The sequence below is a fragment of the Alosa sapidissima genome, chromosome 17 (assembly GCF_018492685.1).
Source record: "Alosa sapidissima isolate fAloSap1 chromosome 17, fAloSap1.pri, whole genome shotgun sequence".
Taxonomy (NCBI): Eukaryota; Metazoa; Chordata; class Actinopteri; order Clupeiformes; family Clupeidae; genus Alosa; species Alosa sapidissima.
In genome coordinates this window covers 7,626,981-7,651,674 of record NC_055973.1, presented here as the reverse complement: position 1 = coordinate 7,651,674, position 24,694 = coordinate 7,626,981, and the positions used below count along the sequence as shown (strand labels likewise).

Below are 24,694 nucleotides of genomic sequence, written 5' to 3'. Positions count from 1 at the left end.
TGATGGGGTTTGTCCACATTATAAGTGAAGCATTGTTGTTCCCTGTCCCTCTCTGTCTGTCGCTTTCTCAATTCAATTTTCAATTCAATTCAACTTCAATTTAAAGGCTTGCTTGAGTTTGAGGCTGTGTTTGAGGCCTTGTGTTTGGCCTTGTGTTTTGACTTTGTCTCATTTCCTGATTCATTTTTATTTTGCTATTCTATTTTTTGTAAATAAATACTTTAAATTCACCCTTCGTGGTCATTTTGCTTTTTATGCCATCTCAAAAAGTTTTGCTCAAGTTCTGTAACCATTAGAACGGGACATGACACTGAAGGGACTTCTTTTCTGACAATAACCAGCAGACATTACAGTATCCCGCTTATATAGCTCTTATATGGCTCCAGAACGAGAAAAGAACCTTCACACAATGTGTCTTTTAAATGATCTTGTTACCCCTTTCCTGGCTTCTGCCAAGAAACAAATAGTTTGCTCCACAAATTGAACTTGAAAGTTTCAGATGTGTCGCATGGCAACGGATTACTTGCTGAATTTGACTTTCAATGAAGTTCCATTACAAGTGAACAGACTACTTGCGGAATGATATGAAAGACTTGAATCAGTAGCACAAAACCTGTTGCCATTGGCTGCGATCATTATACAGAATTATCAGACCTCTGACCAGTAGGAAGGTTTGTTCATGTTAATGGAACTTATTGCAACATTCTGAAGGGCCATAAAATAAATTAAAAGATTCTCTGTCTCTCTCTCGCTCCACCCTGTGCTTATTTAGGGAGTAATGGCATTTGCAAGGGAGTTCTTTCACAACAAATGACCACAGAAGACTTTTGAACTGTACACATGGACTGATTTGATTTGCAATGTATTTTGAATAAAGGTTTTTACAAAAAAAAATCAAAGTCCTCTTCTCGTTCTACCCCCTCCATCCCCTGCCTTTCTTTCTTTCTTTCTTTTTTTCTCCTTTAACCAATTCAATGGTCCATTTCACTGTCTAGACTGCACCTGCTTCACTGCTTCCCTGCAAATGATGCAAAGACAAAAATAGTTGCCGGGAGACAAACAGCCAGAAATCCGAGAGCAAGTATTCCTTTCTCAACCTTGGCAGCTTCGGCTGGTGCCAAAACATCTTAGACTGATAGCATTACATTAGATGATTAGATTACACCTCTACATAACTCTGTGCTGTGTGGAACACCTGCATTTTTCATGACCAGAAAAGAAGAAAAGAGAGAGAGAGAGAGAGAGAGAAGGAGTGCTGTAGGCACACAGTATGTGTGCAAGAGACTCCAGCCTTTAGGTAACAAAAACACACACATAAGCAAGACTTTAAATGTATCATGGCTGATCTCAGTGTTCTAGAGGACATTTTAATGGATCGGCCAATGGGTTAATACATGCTAGCATCTCTCTGGTTCCTTTGAAAAACCCAAGTAAGACTGCACTATCCCTTTCAGTTGACAGCAACTTCCACTGTGATTTCCACAGTACTAGTAATTCAGACACAACTCTTTGGTCTGTGTTACATTTTGAAGACAGACACCCCTCTCTGCAAAATCGAAAGCCATGCTCACACTGCCCTGAGCTTTTTTTTTTGTCACGCTAGTCTAGCATTTATTTTGGCCCTCCTCATTCAGACTCACCCAGAGTGTTATTCTCCCCATCACAAAGAGGAAGCATAAAACCGGATTTATCACTGAGCGCTTCCATAGTGAATCTGAACAAGCGCAGTCAGACTTGCCACCACCTCCACTGTCTGAGGCGAGTGACTGACTGACAGACAGACTATACAGAGAAGACACACAAGTGTGTAAGTCTCACTTCACGCACTGGCGAGTAATGAAATCACCTTTAACCACACACGCAGACGCATGAGAGAGGCATTAAGTCGATTCCGAACAGCAGGGCAAACACATGTGGTTTATATTGATAGCCCTCCGACGAGACCCATAAGGGCAATGCTGATAACGTTTATGTGGATAAATAGACCCAGCTTGAGAGAGACTGCAAGTTACACACACCCTGCAGAGAGACGTCACACACACACACACACACACACACACACACACACACACAGTTCTGAGTCAGACTCTGTTGAAGGAATACTCTGAGTTGAAACTGTGTTTTTAACTTTTTTGCCACTTTTGTCTCTGACTACACCTGCTGCACTGCTATGAGGCCATAAGGGTCCCAGAGGTGAAGTGAAACTGACCATCCATATTCCACTCCCTCAAGGGTGTAGGTTCAGTTCGCTTACTAAATCCAGGAGCTGCCAGTGGAGCAAAATCGGTGAAATGTCAACTCAACTTGGCTCAATGAACAGTTAAGCAAACACTGAGGTTCTCTTCACTTAGTGCCGACTGAAGGGAATGGCAGACCAATGTCAAACAAGGCTATTTGATACATACTGACGTTTTGCTAAAGTCTTTCCATGAATGTGATGGGCATGTGCACACTTGCTTGACACAACTTAAATTTAAATTCAATTTAGACTAACCAAACAGTGACATCAAATGCCTTGCTTCGTTGCTGTTGCTGAGAGTAAGTAATGTATGCACCAAAAGCCACTCTGAGTCTCCCGAGAAGCAAAATTAGGCTACATCACGGTCCAGCGCCTGTATTCACATGTCTGTTTATCAGAACTGCAGAGAGCCATTTCCCATCTAAAATTAACAAGGGCCCTGCCCTGTGGTGTTCAGCCATCTTGAAATAATAGAGACTGATTACATGAGCCTCTGCCAAACTTCAGAATGTCGCCAACTCCAACTCTGGCTATTTATTACATGTAAAACTTCTAAGACCCTGAAATGTCAGGTACCAAAGTCTTTAGACCTCTCTCTTCCTGGTCTTATCCCTGTGGCTCTGTGCAAAGTCGGGGAAGTCTCTGAGGATGCTTCAGTTCATGCAATCAATGCACAGCCATTAATATAGAGCTCCCCTAAAACTGCAAAGGTTCCTTGCAATGGCTCAATTTTCAATTTTCTCACAGATCCTCTTCTGGTTCAATAATATGGAATAGCCGCATATTGTGACCAGATAAGGCCCTATATTTCATTCCAGTCTCAATTTCAAATACCATTAGAGAGCTCTAAATCCAATACTTACCAATCCACAAATAAGAGGTTAAATGTAAATGGCCTCACTCAGTCAAAGTCTTCTCTCAACTATAATGAATGAGTGTACATACAGTTCTTTGTACATATGGTACAAACTGAAAAGTGTGTTGCATTGCAGTCTTTGATCACATTGCTATAAGCTTTGAGTGTGTACCCCTGTATTTTAAGGAAGAACATTTATTTATTTATGATACATTATTCATTCACAAAGAAAATTGGTGTCCTTAAAGGTTGGATATTTCCTCATTTTTTACTTACAGTAAGGCATTAAGATCAATTTCCAAAAAAATAAAATATTCCTCTTTTAGTCAACTTTAGCATGGGTTCAAATACTTATGCACCCCACTGTGTGTATACTATATATTATATATATATATATATATATATATATATATATATATATATATATATATATATATATATATATATATATATATATATATATATATATATATATACTTAATACATTTTTAGTATTCTATTATTCTAGTATTTTAGAGTCTATTTTTTATTACTGGCTGAAATAGTGTGGTATCCTATGCAAACAGCATGGTTCCGCAAGCTCCACTACCATGATTAGTATGCCTAGTGTTCCACAAAAATATTCCATTTGATGGTTACTTGTAGTCATGTAGGGATTCAGGACTTTGTGACTAAAGTTCATACTCCTTTGAAGCCCTTTGAACCAAATGCATACCAGGTTACGCATACAAATACAGCTAAAGCTGTAATTACATTCACCCACCTTTAGCTTGTAAGTTTGTGTTTGACATTAAAGTATTATAAAATGTGTAATTTGCAGACGGATCCTTCCACAGAATGTAGTGGCTGATATTGTGAGGCTGTTTTCGGCTGAAAAACGATAGGGATGACTACTTTTGTTGTCCTTAACTTATAGTATACATTCCATGATTTCATGAACTGGACCATATTATTAAGATGGAATGCTTTGCCATGTACAAACCTACAAAAAGTCAAAATCGAATAGCCTAGCGATGAACTGAATAGGCTATCAAACATGAATCCAATTTCACTACAGTTCTCCAGTAACATAGCCATGACAGTGACTGTAATATGCTTTTAACATGTGAATTGCTTTCTCTTTCCCTTTTCACTGCAACTCTACATCCAGATGTGGGGAATTATTACTAAGTACAATTTCATTGTACCTGTGACAATGACAAATAAAGATATTCTATATTCTAACAGTGGCAATAGCACTGTTTTTCAACTAAGCTAAATAAATGTAAAAATGTCTTTAAACTTTGCAACCAACATGTGGTTCATCTGCATGTCAAACCATCGGGGGTGGTTCGTACGAATCCCGGATCAACAATGATCCGTTGCCTCTAGTAAATATCTAGCTGTATGAGTCAAGCTTACAAATGAATACCTTAGGGGATCTGTGAAACTGAGTGACCTTTTAAACAATCTAAAGCAGGTTTCTGAGTCCCATTCGCCACACTTCCGTGCTTGTGTATCAGATAGCATCAGCATCCCCTGTGATTTTCTGTATTTGTTAACAACTCTCACAGAGCCCCATCTCTCTCTCTATCTCTCTCTCTCTCTCTCTCTCTCTCTCTCTTACTCTCTCTCTCTCTGCCCAGGTGTCTTCACAGGGGTGTTTTTATTCTCCTGATTCTCCAAAGCAGTTGAGCAGCTGAAACAGGCACAGGAGGCTTTTCTCTCGCCACGAAACAAGACTATTAAATGGCCACTGCATCAGGGCAGCACTGACTCTATAACTGTACTTCCCTGTCTATTTACACAGGAATGGCCCCTCAAACAGCTGGCCAGGCAACAGTGCAAGCCAGCGTGAAGGGAACAGAAGTACTGTTTTTTTGCTTGTTCTTCGCCTTTGTTTAGCCTGGTTAGATGTTGTCACCGATCACCACTTTATCTGTGGGAGTGGAGAGAGTGTGTGTGAGCACAGAAAGAGAGAGAGAGAGAGAGAAGTTTGGTACAAGCAACTGTGTGAATGTTAGAGGAAGTGTGCGAATGTATGTTTGTGTGTGCATATCTGTGTATGTTTGTGTGTGTGTGTGTGTGTGTGTGCGTGTATGTGTGTGTGTGTGTGAGGGGAGCGAGTGCATTGGGAGCAGAGGTGCTGGTGTAAGGAGACAGGTGTGAGCGCTGGAAGGCTCGGCGTGACAGGCCAGTCACCATCATCATGTCCCTCACCTCTCTGGGTCCTGCACCACATCACCCTCACACACACACACACACACACACACACACACACACACACACACGCGCGCCCGCCCCATCCTGTTACGTAAGGCCCGTTGCCGCTTATAGCAACACGCGCCCGGAGATTCATGACGGGGTCCAGTGGCCGGGACAGTGGTGCTGATGACAGCCGGGCAGTAACAGTGAGCAAACAAGGGCCGAGTGCCGCGACTGCTCACGGGCAATGCGCCGGATTTACGACGCTTGGTGGCTACGCAGGCAGCCGAGTCATATTTCACTCCAAGTGCCGCCGACGACCGAGGGCCCTTTTTTCCTCCCCGACGTTCCTTTCACCAACCCTTCGTTATGAGGAGGAGGAGGAGGAGGAGGGGGTGGGGGTGGGATGGGGGTCACGTGACCTGCTGATTCATAGAAGTGCTGGCAACAGTTCGGGGGGTACATTTTCTGTCACTGAGAAGTCTTTTGATTTGTTTGCCTGCACTAAACAGGAAACAGATTAAGCTGGTGGCGGTACCTTGAGTCAACTGTAAAAATGACTCATGTATCTCAGCAGCATCCTGCTATCCAACTCTTTCTTTCTCTCTCTCTCTCTCTCTCTCTCTCTCTGATTCATTTGCCATCGGGGCTGCAAATTACTCTGAGGAAATATGCACAATCGTCAACACGAACACTAAACTCACACCCCAGCGCTGCCTTATTCACTCTCTGTGAACATTTGTATGATGACTGTCTGTGAACTGCTATGTCTGACAAGTGCAGGCAACAGAAGGCCTGACTGGATGCCATATGGACATGTTTTTTTGTTCTTCACTGAAATGCAAAATGATGACTAGAACATCATTCCATCAAACCAGACCTGACTGAAGTCCCCAATTATATATATAACGTGTGGATGGAATGTGGAAGGTTTAGGAGGTCCTCTTCATCTGGACTAATTGATGTTCTTCCACGGCCCTGTTTCTCATTCATCTGCTGCGCCATCTGCACAGGCATGTGTTTCCCTGTGCCTCCACCAAAGCAGACGTCCTTCCCGAGATTTTTTGGAGCATCGAGTCAAGTGAATTCGGCACTTTAATCTCCTTAATTATGCAAATCACATGCCACAGATACTCCTTATCAGACTTGGGTTTCAATATGGAAGGGGTCGGCCGCACATACTGAGCAGTTCCTCACTGGTTCCGCCAGCTTTGGCAGAAGTTTCTCATGAAGATTCTGCATTTGTGAAAGCAACCTTAGACCTTGGCCACTCTGATGTCTGATCGCTAGAATTACATTCTCTCCCGCAAGCCCTCTCTTGTGTTGCTCCAACATATACAATTAACACAGAAAATCAGCCGGTGCTCAATATTCCATTAATAAGCCATTATTATCCCTGGGATCTTCAGTGCAATTCACTTTCTTTCTTTTATCCTCTTCAATCAATTTTTGTCATACATCAAAAAATGTCTAACAAGAGCATCATTTGACATGCACATGCTAATACAAACTGATCATCAGCTTGTATTAGCATGTTTTGGCAATTATTTTGTGTAGATTGGGATCCACGTCTATTTATTGGTGTTTCATCTGCGTCCATGTATATGAACTATTATGAGAGCTAACAGAGACATTAGACAGAGTAAGGGCAGGATGCACTGAAGGAAATCGATTTCAAATCATGTTTGAGAATAGAGTCCTCTCACACGCGCAATGGGACAACAGCCAGGATGGGATGCAAATGAGCTATGGCAGGCCCTCGGACGGCACCGTAATTGGGCTGATTGTGTTTAACAATTCCGATTAGCTAGTCTCGGCAATGTCAGTAAACTTCACACTCGTTACAATGATCTGTAAAAATCTATTACCACGAAAAACCTCGCCCTCTGGCATCAAATTCACACCGCCAGAGACATGACTGACTTAATAACTTCAACAAGACTTCACCACTTTACATCATCTGAATCATGACATTCCAGGAACAGGAACATGGATGAGTCATTTGAACACATGGTTTTTATCCAGATATAACCTGATTTTACAGTAGTCCATTGGATATAAGAACAGACAAGAAAGAAAGATGTTTTTGGACTAAAATACAACATGATGAATAGGATATAAATCCATCTAGCCAAGCCTGCTAGACATATGCTGTTATGTATGATGCGTATGTCTAAGGATTTGGCAGGGAAAGGCTTCGACCATAAACCTAACAAAACAATAAATTATGAGTCTGCACAAGCGTGAGTCTGCAGCCTAAAGACAGCAATCAATGACAGAGATTGATAAGGGAGAATAAAAATGTATGTGTTACCTGCGGTGAAGTTGTAGCTCGCTGAGAATCCCATGGCTTCTAATTCACCATCGGTCACAAATTTTATCCAAAGGTACCGGCCACTGGACCTGATATACAACGGGCTTTGCTGGCCACAGTAACGTCCAATTATTGGAGAAAAGCCAAATGGCCCATCTCGTACTTCAATATGGTCAAATTTACATTCCCACGAAGGCTCTATTGAATACTTTTCATCAAAGAAAAGATCAATACATTGTCTTGGGGGAGCTACAAAAACAGAGAAAACAAGCGAAGGGGAAAACACGTAAGAGCAGTTGTATGTACAGTAAAACAAACCATGCTCATTAGTATTATTGAGATGGATATTAAAATACATAGTATACAAGCTATTTAGACAAGAAAATCTCTTAAGAAAGACAAGTTTCAACCATTAACATCATCACACAATGACAGGCCTGCAATTAATATCTTTACATAAACAATTAACAACCCAGCATGTTAACATTGCTTATTCTGTTTTAAGCATTATGTTTCACAATGTTTAGATATCAGTGCATTACATTTTTATTCAGTCTTATTATATTCTGTCTATTAAGAAACATTTCAGTCCCGAAAACATGTGACTTTAGGAGAATGTTGCAGAAAATACTGCATCTGCAGACATGGTTGTTTGATCAGCGACTGTTCATGGCTCCCCTTTAAAATAACCTGGCTGTTTATTATGTGGTGTGGAAAGCACCATCATTTAACTATGCAAATCTGTAACTAAATCCCTGAAATGACAGCCATTAAAACAAATCAACACAACTTTTAGTGTGATTTAATGTCCATCTGGTGATATCACAAAGCTCTATCCGTGCTTATTGAGTGCTGGGTGACAGTGGATGAAAAGGTCCTTCATTACAGGAACCAGGCCCCTTGTATCCCTGATGTAGGTTTTGCTGGTCTTGGCTACAGCTGTCCCACTATCGTGAAGAACATGCTGGGCCTCTACCGGTTGCAATTTAGATCTCATAAACCTCTACACAGCATACGGCCCTATGTAGCAGGTTACACTGGTGTGAGATGAGAATGTTGGAAAATGAACGTTTTAAAAAATATCTGAGTTCATTAAATCGATCTCTGACAGATGACGTAACAGTACTATCCGAATCCAATTATCTGACGTTTTGCAGGTATTCTGAGGTAGTAGCTGAGGAGCGTTAACGTGAGCTTGTAGTTTGTAGTTTAGTGTCGTGGAAATTGGAATTTTAGAAGTTTGAGTTGAATTGTTGAATGTTACGGAACGACATGTTTTGTTACAATGTTCAAAACTCCTCTCCTGTTCTGTGTTCAAAGAAGATATACTTTATTCAGCTAGGACTGCAAATAAGGTCCTTGAGGATAAACCATTCATCAGATCACACTGCTCTCTTTAAGTGACCCTGTGGAGGATGACCTCTGTGATGGGCACGTACCTTCAATGATGTAGATGCACTCTCTCTCTGGGGGGTATTTGTTGGGGTAATTGGGAGAGGTGAACAGCCCCCCTTCTGCTTCTTTCACCCAGGTCCCACACTGTCCTGCTGGCTGCACTCCTGAGTTGTTTTTCACTATAGGAGACAGCAAAATGAAACATCTTGAATATCAAGCAAGAACGTGGATACAGTGTGTGTGTGTGTGTGTGTGTGTGTGTGTGTGATTACATTACCTGCTTCTTTCTTTGTTGTCCCAGACAACCCAAGCATTAGAAGACTTGCAACTGTAATAAGAGACAGTGATCCAAATGGTTTAACTTCTTAGAATTTTGTGTATAACCAGGACAGGCTGTGCTAGATATATAACTTAAAGAAATGTGACACTACAGAGCAGCTCACTGAAAGTTCTCTGTCACTCATAACAAGTATGATGCATCCAGCTGTAATAATTTCCCTATTCTCTTTGAAACTCCTTCAACAGTTCAGACATGTGTAGGCTGCAAATTGCCAGCAATCAGTTCGCATGACAAAATTAATCAGTGTCGGTTCTGAATAGTTCAAGTATACACAGGTCGAAGCTTCCCACTGATGCTTTAAGAATGTAAATGTACCTCTTCATTACACCAAATCAGCACACTATAAGGATGAGGAATAATAAGTTTCATAACTGGAAGAGTAACTGTCACATGCTTCCTGGCCAGTGCCCATCTTACCCATATCTTACGCATTAGGTTTTATTGAAAGTGCAACACATTGGTTTCTAAAACAACAAAATATGGATAATACTAAAAGTACACTCCACGCATCATTTTAAAAGGGCATTGCGCTCGGCATTTCAAATGTGACTGCCTGGATATTTTATCAGTCAAAGCTCTTCTCATTACGAGGTGGACGAGGGGAAGCGGAGAGCAACTTAAACCTCGAAATATTTGTAGTATGAAGTAGCCTATGCAGAATTAATTAAATGACTTACCGTAAAGGAAAATATGCCCATGTACCATGTCTGTTCCTTTTACAAGGGGCTTCAATCTGAACTAATTCCATTTAGATAAAGGAATACTTCAAGTGGAATTTATCGATATATCTGAGGATTACAAAATGCATAGACCAATCGCCTGGCGTACAACCCAGAGAAAATTTTCCATTTTTTCTTACAATTGTTGATTGACAAATATACAAATCCCATAGACGACAGCAACTACTAATCACCAGTTTCATACAAAACCAAAAACAGGTCTAAACATTTGCCTGATTTCCATCCAAACGTTTCCAATACCCTTTGGTGCTTTTGATGCACAGTAAGGTTTAATCGGTCCGTCATCAGCTCTTTCTAAACGCTCCACGTTTGCAATCTTACGATGAAAAGATTCATAAAGAAGGAATATCTCAAGTCTTCTTCAATCCATTCTCACGAAAAATCCACAAGACCGTCGTAGATCCATTACCAGAACATTGTCTCTGTTGTTTCATTTGTTTGAACCCAACTTCGATAACAAAACTCGTGAAAATAATATTTTGTTTATCTCATTATTTCTGCATCCCTGGGCATAAGAGGTGGGAAATAAAGGCTCCTCTGGTTAGTTCGTTATTAGCCTCTTCAACAAAGAGTTAATACAAATGATTGCTTCCTGGCAGTAGTTGGTCCTTAAATAATTCTCTAATCCTAAGAGTTGCCATAACTGCCACAATACTACGACATGGTGCTTAGCAACCACAAAAAAATCATGACAGAAATGTCTTATCCATCAGAAACGATGTACCGCGATGAAATAGTGGAAAAAGTAGGATGTTGCTTTAAGAGGTACTGCAAAGCCAGGCAGACTGCGGGATCCAGTACCTCAGACGGCGGCAGAACAGCAAAATGTAAAAGGTAAGCAGAAAACGCACTCGGTGAGGAAATGTAAGAAAGCACGCAAAGGAGATAGATGTCAGGAGACGCCTGGCGATCAGGCGCACTAAGATCTAGCACCTGCAGCGTGGACTTGACGAGGGCAGTCTGCAGTTTGCTAACATGGCGGGGAATGGAGCTGGAATAGAAAGTAGTGTAGCATGAAGATACAGTATATTCATTCAGCGGCTCCGGGGTCACGTCAGTCACCCACCCATTACCTTCCGAATCAATCATCGCGTTATATCCGCGGATTGAGTGGTAACTTCATTCATCACTTATCCATACGTCGTAGTGGCGCATAGAAATAATTGACTACTTCCACTGCATCACTAAAAAAACAACATTAGTTTTGCTGTTATACTCTATACTTTCATTAAACCTACACTATTTTGATATTGTTCGAATTCATGCTCTGCTTTTACAGGTTCAGGAGTATACATATGTGTTTTTTTTTTTTCACTTGTGAAAAAAATGAATGGATTCATCTTCAACCTGAATGAATTTTCTCAGTCATGACTCATGCCATCTGAACTCATGCTATCAGAACTCATGCGTTCTGTTTTATCTATGATATGAAGACTTATATTTACTTCAGCTTCACCTTAGAAACACACACACACACACACACACACACACACACACACACACACAGAGAGACACACACAAAGATCTCACATTCTTCGCAGTGATGCACCTCCCCCACTCCAACACAGTGAGCTCTTGATGGGCTCGGATTGCCGGTATAAGGCTAATACCCTGCTGGGTCCCTATATGCATTAAAGAGCAAACACGGTTGCTGTGGTAATGGAACAAGTGGTGGCTGCAAAATGAAATTTCTTCCAGGAAAGTGCTGAATCAGTGATGACTGAACTGCCATGTTGAGTTCAAACACAGACACACACACATGCACAGTACACACGCACACACATACATGTGTGCTCTCTCTCTCTCTCACACACACACACACAGATAATTTACTGTCAAATGTTCATGTACGCATGCACACTGTTGCTTCCTCTTCCTCTTCCTCTTCCAATGTGCTTGCTCACATACAAGCAAATATACACACACACACACCTCACATTATATTATAACTAGTAGTGTCACACTCTTGATTCTCACGGTGGATTGGAAAGAGCCAGAACTCAATTTAGAAATGTCCGTGTCGTGGGCCCTGTAGCTTGTTGCCTGAATGAGAGATGTTCATTCGGTCTCAGGTGTTTAATCTTCGCCACCTCCAAGTCCATCTCAGAGCTGTTTAGTCATCGTCACAGTTGATGACACAGCTGATGAAAGTGACTCAGGGACGAAGAGCCGGTGGCTGGGCGGGCAGGCCTACAGTAAAACGCTCTTGGCAGTCACTGGATGCTTTCCATATTGAAGGGGGGGGGGGGGGAGAAGAGACAAGCGTAGATTGCTGGAGCTTCATCTTGTCTTCGGCTGCGGCTACCCTTCACGCATGCTAAACACCGGGGGATTAGCATTCACACACACACTCTCACTCACACACAGACACAGCCACATCTGTGCACATTGCATGTATATAGACTATAAGTACATCGGGTGGTGGTGGTGTGTGTGTGTGTGTGTGTGTGGTGGGGGGGTTAGGGTGTGACTGACGTAGCCCGCCCCCACATCTTGTCCCACAATTAGTCGTCATCTGGGGAGGGGGTGTAAATGCTGAATGAATCACACTGGAAGGTACACACTGCCCTGGTTGTCCTCTCACTCAGCAGCTGTGGATGATACAAGTCCGTTAATAGGACACTGCTCTCCTCTCCCCTCTCTCCTCTGCGATAATGTATCGTGGGGCCCTGCTGAAATGACTTTGAGAACTCACATGCCCAATGCTGCTGATGGGCTGTGCTGTTATTGCTCCACAAAATAAACAAAAAAAAACAAAAAAGTGAGAGATAGAGAGACTGAGCGTTTTTTTATGTTGAAATGGCAAAACACATCATCTCTATTGTTGTTCTGTTCAGTGCTGTCTCACTCATAAAAATGCACACACACACACACACACACGCGCAGACACACATACACATACACGCAATTCCTTCTAACACAAACATCCCCAGTATAATAACATAACAGCATAATACATCGGCTTATGGAAGTAGTTGTGTGTTGTTTGTTTGTTTGTTTGTTTGATGCTATCATTTCAGGAGAAAACAAACAAACAAACACTTATGCTGAAGACTGAGGTTGTTAATAAAGTTTAGCCTAGAACATTAGAAATTGGTATGGAAAATCACCTTCATTGCAATATACTGTCATGTTACATCAAAGTCGAGAAAATCTGGGAATATTCAATCCCTTATCCCTCAAGTGTCGAGTGGCTAAAAAATAAAATGGAAAAAATAGGACGGTAGGTTGAGTGATGCATAATCGCGACATGAGAATTATTTAAATGAAGGCTTATCTGGCTTATGTGTGCAATACCAGATCCAGAACCTTGAGCAGCCTCCAGCCTAGCTTAGCTTTTGCAGCACCAAAAAAGCAACTTTTTTCAAGAGAATGTCAAGGAACTAAATCTCTCAAAGAAATTACTCATATTTGGATTCTCGGAGAAGTGCCATTTTTAATTAAAAAATACAATCTCCATCAATGGAAACGCGATAAGCGCTATGACACGGCTCAGTAAATTTGTAATTATAGGTATTCAGGAGGAGAATGCCGCACCCAAACCATGTATCACACTGCAATAAATATGTGCATACATGAATAAATCATCAGTACAATAAAAGGAAAATGTTGAGTCAGTAGACAGTCTCATCCAGTGGGGACCAATGCAGATGTCTCATGAAATTCTTTGAACGTATACACACAGCATAATGCTCTCTTAGAATTGCTTGCCAACTCAGAAGACACTGGGGTGAATTCAACAACCTCCTCACACCATCTCCAACTAACACTTAGGGGAGGATCACATCAGCCAGCGGCAAGTGGCAGTGGCAAACGTAACGCAACGCAACGCTCAGACTATAATAAGTTGTATCTCGTTCCTAAGCAACACAAACGGTTTGTCAATTAAATACGCTCGCGTTGCGCTTTGAAAGTTGAACCAAGTTCAACGCTCAGCTTGTTCAACGCTAGCGTTACGCCAGCGTTGCCACCGTTCCGCTGCCGAACCATAAAGAACAATAGGAAACCTGCCACTTGCCGCTGGCTAATGTGATCCCCGCCTTAAAGAACCCTTAGCCAGAGCCCTTGGATTACCACACCCATGATGTCACAAACATATCATGAAGTGGCAATCAATGGAATTGTCCACACCAGACATGAGAGCATTGCACACATTCAAAGAAATGAAACTTCTTAAAACTATTTCTCGGCTCTGTGGACAGAACCCTTCAGTTGTGCTCCTGATGCAGCTTGGCTGGAACTCTTCCTGTCCTTAGCCATCATGGTTTATGCCAGATGATGTAATACTGCCCTGTTAGAGTTGTCAGAGGTCGTCATGATAACTTGCAGCACATCATATACCAGACCCAAGCTGATGCCACATGCTGCTAAGCTGACGTAGCATCAAACATGATTAGAGTTGTCATATCAATTACCAAAACTGATTGCATGACACTGCATGTCATCTGAAATAATCTCATGTGACGAAATCATATGGTTGTACATGGCATCGGCCAAGACTTGTTTATAGCAAGGCTATGCTAGTGTTATCACAGACGGCTGAGGGTAAGTGTTTGCACCCATGATGTAAGGGTGTTTTGGGGATGATGAAATTTAGGCACAATGAGGTGTGAAGAGGATGTGCATATGGAGGGATTCCACTGGTTACCACTAAAAAGAGTGACTTGGAATTTACATTCAGTAAAATGTACAAAGACTGGGGAAAGTCTTGAAAAAATGACATGGAGGACAGAATTCTCAACACCTGCTGATTTGATTTTTACTCGTCTTCATAAACAACTAATAATGGCGGCTTGAGAAATGATTCCACGTATGTGAGACAGTCCATCACCAATTTGTCCCGTCCATTAAGTGAAGAGTGGCGTGTCTGTCATGGCTACCTGGCTATTGGATGAGGGAGGGGGGGGGGGGGACCGGAGGAGCCTAATGCCGGCCGGCCCCGACGGGCCTCAGATTAACCTCATTAAGGATGCAGAGGGGTGTTTGTTAGGTAAAAGAAGCACCATCTGTTTGTCATTCAGCAAGCTTGTACTTCATTAAACAACACTTTCAAGAGAATGCGCCATTTGGCTATGAACAAATATTTGCTGTTGTCGTCATGCTACATTAGCCGGAGGCCAAGTCACGCTTTTTGGCTCGCTCTATCTGTCTTTACACCTGAGGCGTGCAATATTTATTTTTTTATGGAGCGCTCAGGCAGAGGAGAAAAAGCACTTCCCTTCTGCTTTCTTCTTTCTCTCTTTTTCTTTGTGCATGTGTGTGTGTGTGTGTGTGTGTGTGTGTGTGTGTGTGTGTGTGTGTGTGTATTTGTGTGTGTGTGCATGTCTGTGTATTTGTTTTGTTTGTGTGTCTGTGTGTGTGTGTACAGTATGTGTGTGCAATTCTTGTGTGAATGTGTGTGTGTGTGTGTGTGTGTGTGTGGGTGATGACATACATTTGTTCTTCTTACAATAGATTTGCGGTCAAACCATTGACTTTCAGCTGGTGTTTTTCAGCTTCACTTGTGAGGTCATGTTTAATTCCTGTTCATCTATTTCAAACAATTCACCTCAGTATGGCACTTGGCCTTATAAGACTTCGAGAGGCAGCAAAGATAGCACACACTGAGAGTGTGCCCTAGGGGCACAGGTGAAGTAGACAGGAGCGCAGCTCTCCTGTTTATAATCCACACTTCATAAATACATCTCTCTGTGCCCTGAGTTAACCTTCAGATCCAACCCTCATCCCACGCGTAACCTGTGTTGTGTAGACAAGAACTGTCCCAGAGTAGAGTATAACTTTTCAAAATCATTTTGATCCAACTTATTACAGGCGGAACGCCATCTCTGCCATTGCCTTAGCGGGCCAACAGCAATCACCACAGCAGTTAAGAGACCCAAGAAGACCATTATACCTACTGGATGCCATTACACTCACCCTCCTGAAACCTCACTACTATTCTGGGTCTATGGCACCAATGTAACGTGGTTTTCTAAACGAGGTTTGGGATAAGCCCATGTGGTTGATTGACAGTAAATATCTTCACATCTCCTCCTCATCCATACATCATGCACCCTGGCATGGCGAATGATCCCTTCTCCTCCCCTTACTACCCCATTGCACTAGTAGCTCTATACTCACATGGCCAGTGGACATTGCTCTCTGGTGATCTCCACTACAGGCATTTCAGGACCAAGGCCAGCGACCAAGCCAAACATAAACTCTATGGCAAGCATAGTAAACTAGTGAAACCTGTGAAACCTGTGTTATGTGGACAACCACAGTACAGCAGCCCTGGGAATGGGAGGCCAGCATGTTAGCAAGGAGGCTAAAACTCATGGGGGCTTCTGTTATCAACATTTACTACTATTGCATGTCTCATCAGTTGACCTATTTGTCAATTCAGATCGCCACTGCAACTCTTGTCTTTCTATTTCCATGACTAAGCCAGCATAAACGGTGCCTTTTTTGTGATCGTGATGTTTTACTAGATCACATGTCATAATCAGGTGTTTTTAAGGCTACTTTTGATAATATGTGATCTCGCCACTTGTCAACTGCCTTGTAGTTCCTGCTGCCAATGGCAGATATGTATGCTCACTTTCCCTTTTTTCCTCAAGATACTCTCTACTCTCTCTCTCCCCCTCTCTCCTTTCTCTTCTCCATAAAAGAAAAATGGTAATGCCAACTTGAGCCAGAAATTATTATCTTTTTCCCCCAGTACAGCTTTTGTACTCTCTCTCTCTCTTTCTCTCTCTCTCTCTCTCTCCCTCTCTCTCTCTCGTTTCTTATCTCCTGCTGTGAATTACATTAAAGGCTGGTTAAGGCCAGAAGTACTTCCCCCCACCCATATTCACTTCCTCTGCTCCTCTCTGTGCCTCTCTCTCTTTCTTTCTCTCTTTCTTTTTTCCATTCTTTTTCTTGTTGGCACTCTTCAAAGTCCCTGTGCCCGGCCCCCAGACTGTGGTGTAGTGGCCGATGGGCTGGCGCGGTACCCGGCCCCTCGCCTGGTTCTTCCTGCGGCCTGCAGGCCCGGTCCTGGCATCTAATTGGCTCTGTAATTCATCACTTGACCTCATTAGCGCTGTGGTGGGGGGGGGGGGGCAGTGGGGGGGGGGGGGGGGGGGGGCGGCTGCTCACTGCAGAGATTGTCACTCCATGGGCTGCGCCACAACACCGTGCCAATGGGGAGGGGGTGTGACTGGCCTGCAAAGCGGGAGGGAGAGTGGACCCTGAGTGGACCCTGAGTTACAGACACATATACACACACACACACACACACACACACACACGCATGCACGCGCACATGCATGCACGCACGCACACACACACACACACACACACACACGCATGCACGCGCACATGCATGCACGCACGCACACACACACACACACACACACACACACACACACACACACACACACACAGACACAAGGGCAATGACACACTTACATGTGCAGACACACCACATTACACACACTATGACACACACATAAAATATACACATATACATACACTAAATGATCACACACACTTACACATATACACACTTACAAAAAACACACATGAGATACACACCCACACTGACAGCCTTTCCGGCCTATCATTAGAGCACTACGACCATCAGCTGGATGACATTTGGAAAAATAAAAGGGCCGTGCCGCTTGGCTGGAACTGGAAGGCAGTGGTTTGTGTGTGAACGGAGCTGGCACATGCTCTCTGATGATAGCATTTAAAGACACGGTGACAGGGGGCTGCATGGTGTGGTCACTCACCACAATGGCTCTGAATAAAATCTCCCACTCAAGGGACAGGCAGTTTGCCTAGAGCAACGGCAGGTTTGAAATTAAACTATGTGATTGAACAGAGCTGTTCATTATGGTTCAGACTGGCATGGGATGATGATAGATGGAGTTTCATGTGTGTCTCACACCTGGTCAGAACTCAAGCCAACACTGCAGCATGACTGACATAATTAGATTATCTTGTTAGTGCATCAGGTTAGTAGCTCCACTGACAGAATGAGACAGAATCATGTTTCGGGATGCACCAGTACTGCTTTTTTTCAGACTTTGAGTGTACTTACATTGGTTTGCTTGCTGATCTCAAGAGATCATCAGATAAAAGTTTTTTAATATATATATATATATATATATATATATATATATAAAATAACAATATGAACTACTATAAATAGACATAGGGTATGATTATACGAGTACCCAAAATATTGACAAAACTAGCTTGTGATATTAGCACATAAGGTTACTTTCCATAAGGTCCATTCCATGAATCTATGAAATAGGATATACATACCAAAGCGTATTGTCTCACAACTTCTTTTCAATAAGCAGGGAGATAATAGGGTGATAGCTGCTCCATATCTTATTAACAGGTCAATCATCCAGACAATTACATTCTCCTACAGTTCACTAATTAAACTCAATAACGAGCTGAAAGACAATGTATCAGTACTGAATTAAACATAGGTCCGACCAGGGTGGCATATGGACACATGCTTGAATAATGAGCTCAATCAAAATGTTGCAATATGGTATTTAAATAATTCAAACAGACATGGTCCGCTCTGTGTTATTTTCCATTTTTCTAAACCACATGGCTCATATCTCTGCCAGGCACATCTCTGTAGTCTGTGTAATTGTCTATGTACTGAGACTTCCTCATTGTGACAGGACCCTCCTCTGCCATTGCAACTCTCGAGTATAATGGCAAGTTAATGAAAAGGAAACAATGAAATAAATTAACCCTGCTGCAAGCCTTTTAAGTGACTAATTAGTTGGAAGTGCATTTCAAAACAGATTCGGAGGTGGGTTTTGCATGACAAAACATTTGTTGACTTCAAAGAAGATAATTTTTTTTTTTTTCTTTTTTTAAACAAGGATTAACTATTAACCCTTTGCTTAGCTTGGCTATGTCCCTCATTCCTATACTGTGAGCCAGTGGTAGTGAGAGCTAAATCAATGTGCAGTCATCAAAACTACAATTCCACATTTCATCTAAGTACATCCTCTTCACATGTTACTAAACCAAAAACAAATCATACCCTTAACCCTAATTGCATGAATTTAAAAGGAGAAGAAAAACTGTGCCTATTAACTAATCTATTAAGCATGAAGCAAGCAGTATCTAAAGCTACAGTAAAATAAAGTGCAACCTATAAAAGCCCCATTGCTAAAGCGCTAGCTTTAACGTTAGCGCTGCAGTACAGTATCTGGTGGGGTGCAGCTGGCTATGTGTGCGCGTGGCGGACTCAGGAAGTGAGCGGTGACAGCAGAGCGTCAGGAAGCGTAGCCAAGGTGTTTAGCGAAATGAACAGAAGCCTGGCCGGCAGCAGACCGCTGGGAGCAGATGGCTCTGCTGCATTCTACTGAGCTTCTCTCAGCTGAAGCAAGAGAAGAGAGAGTGACAGAGGCAGAGAGAGAGAATGAGAGAGTGACAGAGAGAGAGAGAGAAAGAATAACAGAGAGAATGGAAAATGTAGTGTCTTTTCCATTGATTTTTACCCATCCTCCTTTCTCTCTGTTTCTCTCCTCTGTCTCTCTGTTTCTCATCTGTAATCCTTTCATTCTCTTATTTTGTTGTTTTCTTTCCAAAAGACCCAAATGCTGTTCACTTTTCCCTTCCTTTCTGTCTGTCAGTCAGTCAGTTATGCATAAAGCATGAAAATGGTTCCATTCCTAAATATTGTTTTGGAGCCAGTGGAAGAAGAATTCTTCAGTAAGAGAGTATTTTTAAAAGATGCTTGAGAAATTAACTGGTCCAAACCCTTCTGACTTCTGCCCACACCACAGAACACCTTCAGAGGATCTCAGGTTGTACATTAGTCTGTCCTCCCATGCCTTCTGTCCTCAATACCTCTATACGTTTTTGCAGGTGTGTGGAAGAGAAAGAGGGGAATAGAGAAAAGAGAGGTATGCCAAATGGCATTACTGTATAGATTACATAATGTGCCGTATCCTCTGAATGTCCCTCAGGTACACATGCTGTGTTCTCAGTCACTGTAGGTTTTGCAGAGGTTGAATTCTGTAAGCCTTTGTATCAGCCAGCAGTGAACACACACACACACGCACACACAAACACACATACAAACACACACACACACACACACACACACACACACACTACATAAATAAATACAAGTCATTTCCCTCAACTGCTCTTTTAGACTTGTGCTTAACGGAAAATAAATCTGTTTACCTCCACACCGCTAAACCCTAAGCACTTTTGAAAAAAGTCACACACCCCCCTGAGATTGCACAAGCTCTATTTTGTCCGGGGGCACCGGCATGACTTTCAGTGCCAACATCTACTGTTTCTTCTCTTAAGAGTGTGTGGTTTTTGAAGTCTGCGGGAAACCTCTGCATGCCTTTGACTGTGTGTCAAACTTCTGTGTGTGTTTGGTTGGCTTGACTTTTTATTTGGTGCCCACCAGGTTTAAGTGCTGAGTCATACTGTAGCTGAGATGAAGTAGTAAAATTCGGATATCGCACGCGATGAGTCTCCTTATCTGCCAAACCAGCGGTGATCTGAAGATGTAGATAGATCTCCTCCTGCTCCTGCTAATAGATCCTCTTGTGGTGCTCACTTACCCAACAAACCACCTGCAGATACAATGTAAATACAACAGCTGAAGTTAGAAGTGTATGGGGTCGTAGGAGGCTATACTGCCATATAGCAAATGTATAGCTTCCTTTGCCTTCAGGCAGGCCAGAGATGGAGTCAGTGTGTTGTTGTAGAGTGGGCAGTGGTGTAGTCTAGTTAGATGTTGTGGGTATACTGTGATCAACCCCAAATGTTAATACGTATCCTTGCTTATTTTAAGTGGGTATACTGAGAGGGTGATGCTTTTTAAGTGGGTATACCAGAGACTTTCTAATGAGGAGACACAGCACAAAACCCTCCATAAGAAATGCATGGGGCTAGTTTGTAACGCCAATATGGCCGTAACTACACATATCACACCACTTCCTCGGCAAAACGTTGACATGTGAATACATTGAGCCAATCATGTGGTGTGTTGTGAATACATTGAGCCAATCATATGGTGTGTTGTGAAGACATCTTCCCAAACATGTGTTGTGAACTCGCCGCTGGAGCAAGATTGGTGTCGTGAAGCCTTGCGCACACGCATTTCTGCTGAATAGGATGCCCGATGAGTGCCCAAAAAGCGTTACTATATGGCCGCCGAGTGGAAGGACTTGCCTAAAAGGACTTTGGGTATACTGCGTAGTCCTGCGTACCACGTAAACAACACCACTGAGAGTGGGGTACTTGTGGGCAGTGGTTAAAGTGGGATTTGGCAGGTGGGGGAACCCTAAAATCCAGTGTCAATGCAACAGGGGAAAATGACTCACAGTTGGACAACATATTGAGTATCGTGGTGTAGCAAAAATGTTTGGACAAGAATTGCTAGCTTCTTTGTCACGTGTTCTCTGTACACGTGAAAAATGAACTCACCATTTATTTTAACAATATCATCGCGCTATATCGTTGGTATGAAAGAAGAATATATTTATTATTAATTTATGTGAGGTGGCGGAACTGTGTTTCTCCCCGTTCCTCCCCACTTTAACCCCTGCTTGTGTGGTTGAGACATTTTATGCCAGTTCATCTTACAACATGATAATGACCAGCTTATTGCCTGTCGCCAGATGAGTAGGTTTGATGGAAGCTAGCATATTTTCAGGCAAGCAATTCATCAGACATTCCTTGACAACTGTGATACAGGATGCTTTACTCAGCGCAGGTCACCCAGGCGTGATCTGTTGGCTTCCTAATTAAAGTGCTTAACCTATAAATAAACAACCTGCTTAGTTACCTCAGGCTGATGTCTTATAGAGGAAGCCACAGGATACAACAGGGCTTGTGTGTATGCTACTCACTTCTGACATGATGTAGAAGAACAATCTGGTGGCTAAAGGCTAAATCGACATGAAGAGAGCGTCGAGTCGAGATAAAGAAAAGGTCTTCAGGCAAGTCTTGGCACTGCAGTTTAGTCTTGGAAATGTTTCTCGAAAGCATTTGTTGTGTTTTTTAGAGTGAGGCTGCACTAATGTGAATTTACCATGGTGACAGTCCTTTCAAGGCAGCCTCTGGTATCTTTTTTTATTCTATCCATCATGTTTTCCTTTTATCTCTCTCTTCCTTTGTATCCTGTCATTTTATTTTCATTTGTGTTTCTGTTTTTAGTCTGTCCTTTTTAAGTCTCATTTCTTTATTAATATTTTGCTGTCTTTGATCACCACCTCTCTCTTTCTCTCTCTTGCCTCAACCTGGTACATCTCACCTTTCCTCACCACTCACTCTTTCTCTCTCTCTCTCCCTTGGTTTCATTCATCACACCCTTTGCCTCATTGTCCTTTTGATTTACCTACAGTAAGTTAACACAATTCAATAGTAAACATCTGCTGATGAGCTCACTGCCACCCTCCACCGTCACCAGAAGAATGTTACATCAGCCTCTTGCTTGACTCCTGGCTAGGCTGTTAAGAACTGCCAGGCCAGCAGAGTCCTTGACCCAAGCCAAGGCTGTGTTTGTGTGTGTGTGTTTGTGTGTGTGTGTTCTCGCATGGGCACTTTCTGCGAGCACTCTTTGCTGAGCTGGGTCTCACCTGAAGTGCGGTGAAGCCCTCGTCGCTCTCGATGGGAGGCCAGCGCACGATGGATGGCTCCTCCTGCTCTGCATCTGTTTTCCCTGCTACTGCAAAGTGCTGGAGTTCTCACACAAGACTAATGGCACAGCACAGACCAGGCAATGTCAGGGAGAGGGGAAGGTATGTCACCCCTGCTCGCGCCTGTGATTTACTTCCTTATCTGCGGTGTCGACCAGGAGTGGAGTGCAGGACAACATCATTTCCTTGAAGTGAAATAATGCAGTATCCATCACACGCCAGGGTTGCTGTTATGAATATCCATGTGTGCGCGTGTTCTTATTTATTACTATTTTTTTTCTCACAGAGAGTATCCTCTGTTGTGCAATGCAGAAAACACTCCAATTAAACGAGCATTGCAAACATGCATTACTGTTGTTGTCTGCCACAACAACAGTAGCCACTGGGCGGTTTCAAGTATATAATTCTGTTAGAAATACGACTTACTCAATTAGGTCATTTGTAGTTATGAACTTGCTAGTGTATGTGTGCTACACATATCTGTATTAATACCTAATTATACACATACATTATAATTTAACATGATGGCAACAACAGCTGCAGCGCTCTGCGTATACGTTGCATCACACCAAATCAGCAACACGCGAAATGTGACATATGGAGTTTAAAGGGGTGCAGTATCCCAGAGGTGCTCATAAAACCTTGCGATGAAGATCACTGAGCTATGGTGGAGCTGTGTCACAAGCAACTGCAGCTGCTTTTATGACTGGCGCACTTAATTGTCATAGAGAGACAGACAAGATCATCATGCGGTTCTCAGAACTGAATAATTGATCAATTTGCTGGTGAGGAAACTCCTTTTGAATCACAATAAGATATGCAGTCAAAGACAGGGGTTTACAATTCCCTCTTCAGTGTCCTGTATAAAACTTAAACCATGCAGCACGTTCAACACTTAGAACCTTTATGTTATCAGCACTTGGTATTTTACTATTTTCAGGATTGCAGCTAGAAATAAGCCTAATCCTTTTAAAAGAGTAACTGCTTATGCCTGCGTTTCTTAAGTGATTACAGTCATTCCCAAATATAAAAAGCACAAAAATACGCTGCCTGAATTTGAATGTCAGGATTTGGAGGGTAAACAGTCATTTAAATGCTGCCCTTGTTTTGAGCTGCGAGTCTTGCTTTTTCCAGGGCCCCCCACAGTCCGCGGCCGACTCTTCGGCAGCCAGGAAACGGAAAGATAAATAATAACGCGCGGCGAAAATCTGTGCCATGCATCAGCGAGGTGGCAGCGCATTCCTCGAGCGGCAGACAGCACCATAATTTGTGGTTGATTAGAGCCAGGGTGGGTGGCAGATTACTCAGTGACACAGGTGACACGCAACCGTGCTTCTTCCACACACACACACACACACACACACACACACACACACACACACACACACACACAGACACACAGATACACACACACACACACACATACACACAGCACTCTGCACAGGGGTTCCTCAAAGGCAGCACTGGCACTCGTAGGCCCTCAGTGGGGATTTATGATCCTCCCCAGTAATTCCAGACTGGGCAGAAACAGCCTCATGCAGCGCTGACTGGGGCAGGGACAGCGCACGGAGCAACAGCAGACCGTCCCCAAAACTGCCCGGCCACACGGAGGGCAACGGGAGGTGTCAGTGTCATTTCTTCATCCATTTTCATTTCTTTGTGCCAGGGTACCCATGATGTGCTGTGGCCAAACCATATGTTCTGCTCTGCATGGTGGCTCTGTGAGATACCCAAAGCAATATGCTGATTTGACAGAAAAGCTGCGGGTCAACTGCAGACATACAGTAGAAAGCAATACACTTTATGAGATTTGTGTCTCTATGAGTTTCATAACACTGCACTTCTTCAGCGCAGGAACAGAATACATGCTGTTGGTATGCAGTATGTGGTAGAGATACCTAAATAACCATACACTGATCTGGCACTCAATCTATCTGCAGTTCAAAGACAGAAAA

At 42.8% G+C, this 24,694-nt stretch overlaps 1 protein-coding gene across 4 annotated transcripts in view; it reads right to left on the bottom strand.

Annotated features, from left to right (window-relative positions):
* The window catches only part of neto1l (neuropilin (NRP) and tolloid (TLL)-like 1, like), a 74,017-nt gene extending 62,991 nt beyond the window's left edge, over positions 1–11,026 (bottom strand). For all 4 annotated transcript variants that reach the window (XM_042068392.1, XM_042068391.1, XM_042068394.1 and 1 more), the window contains exons 1-4: positions 10,006–11,026; positions 9,266–9,316; positions 9,033–9,167; positions 7,594–7,842 (exon numbers count right to left, since the gene is read on the bottom strand). In XM_042068392.1, the coding sequence (XP_041924326.1) occupies positions 7,594–7,842; positions 9,033–9,167; positions 9,266–9,316; positions 10,006–10,033 (463 nt within the window). In that variant the 5' untranslated portion in view covers positions 10,034–11,026. The remainder of the gene's footprint in view (positions 1–7,593; positions 7,843–9,032; positions 9,168–9,265; positions 9,317–10,005) is intronic.
* Positions 11,027–24,694: the final 13,668 nt, after the last annotated feature.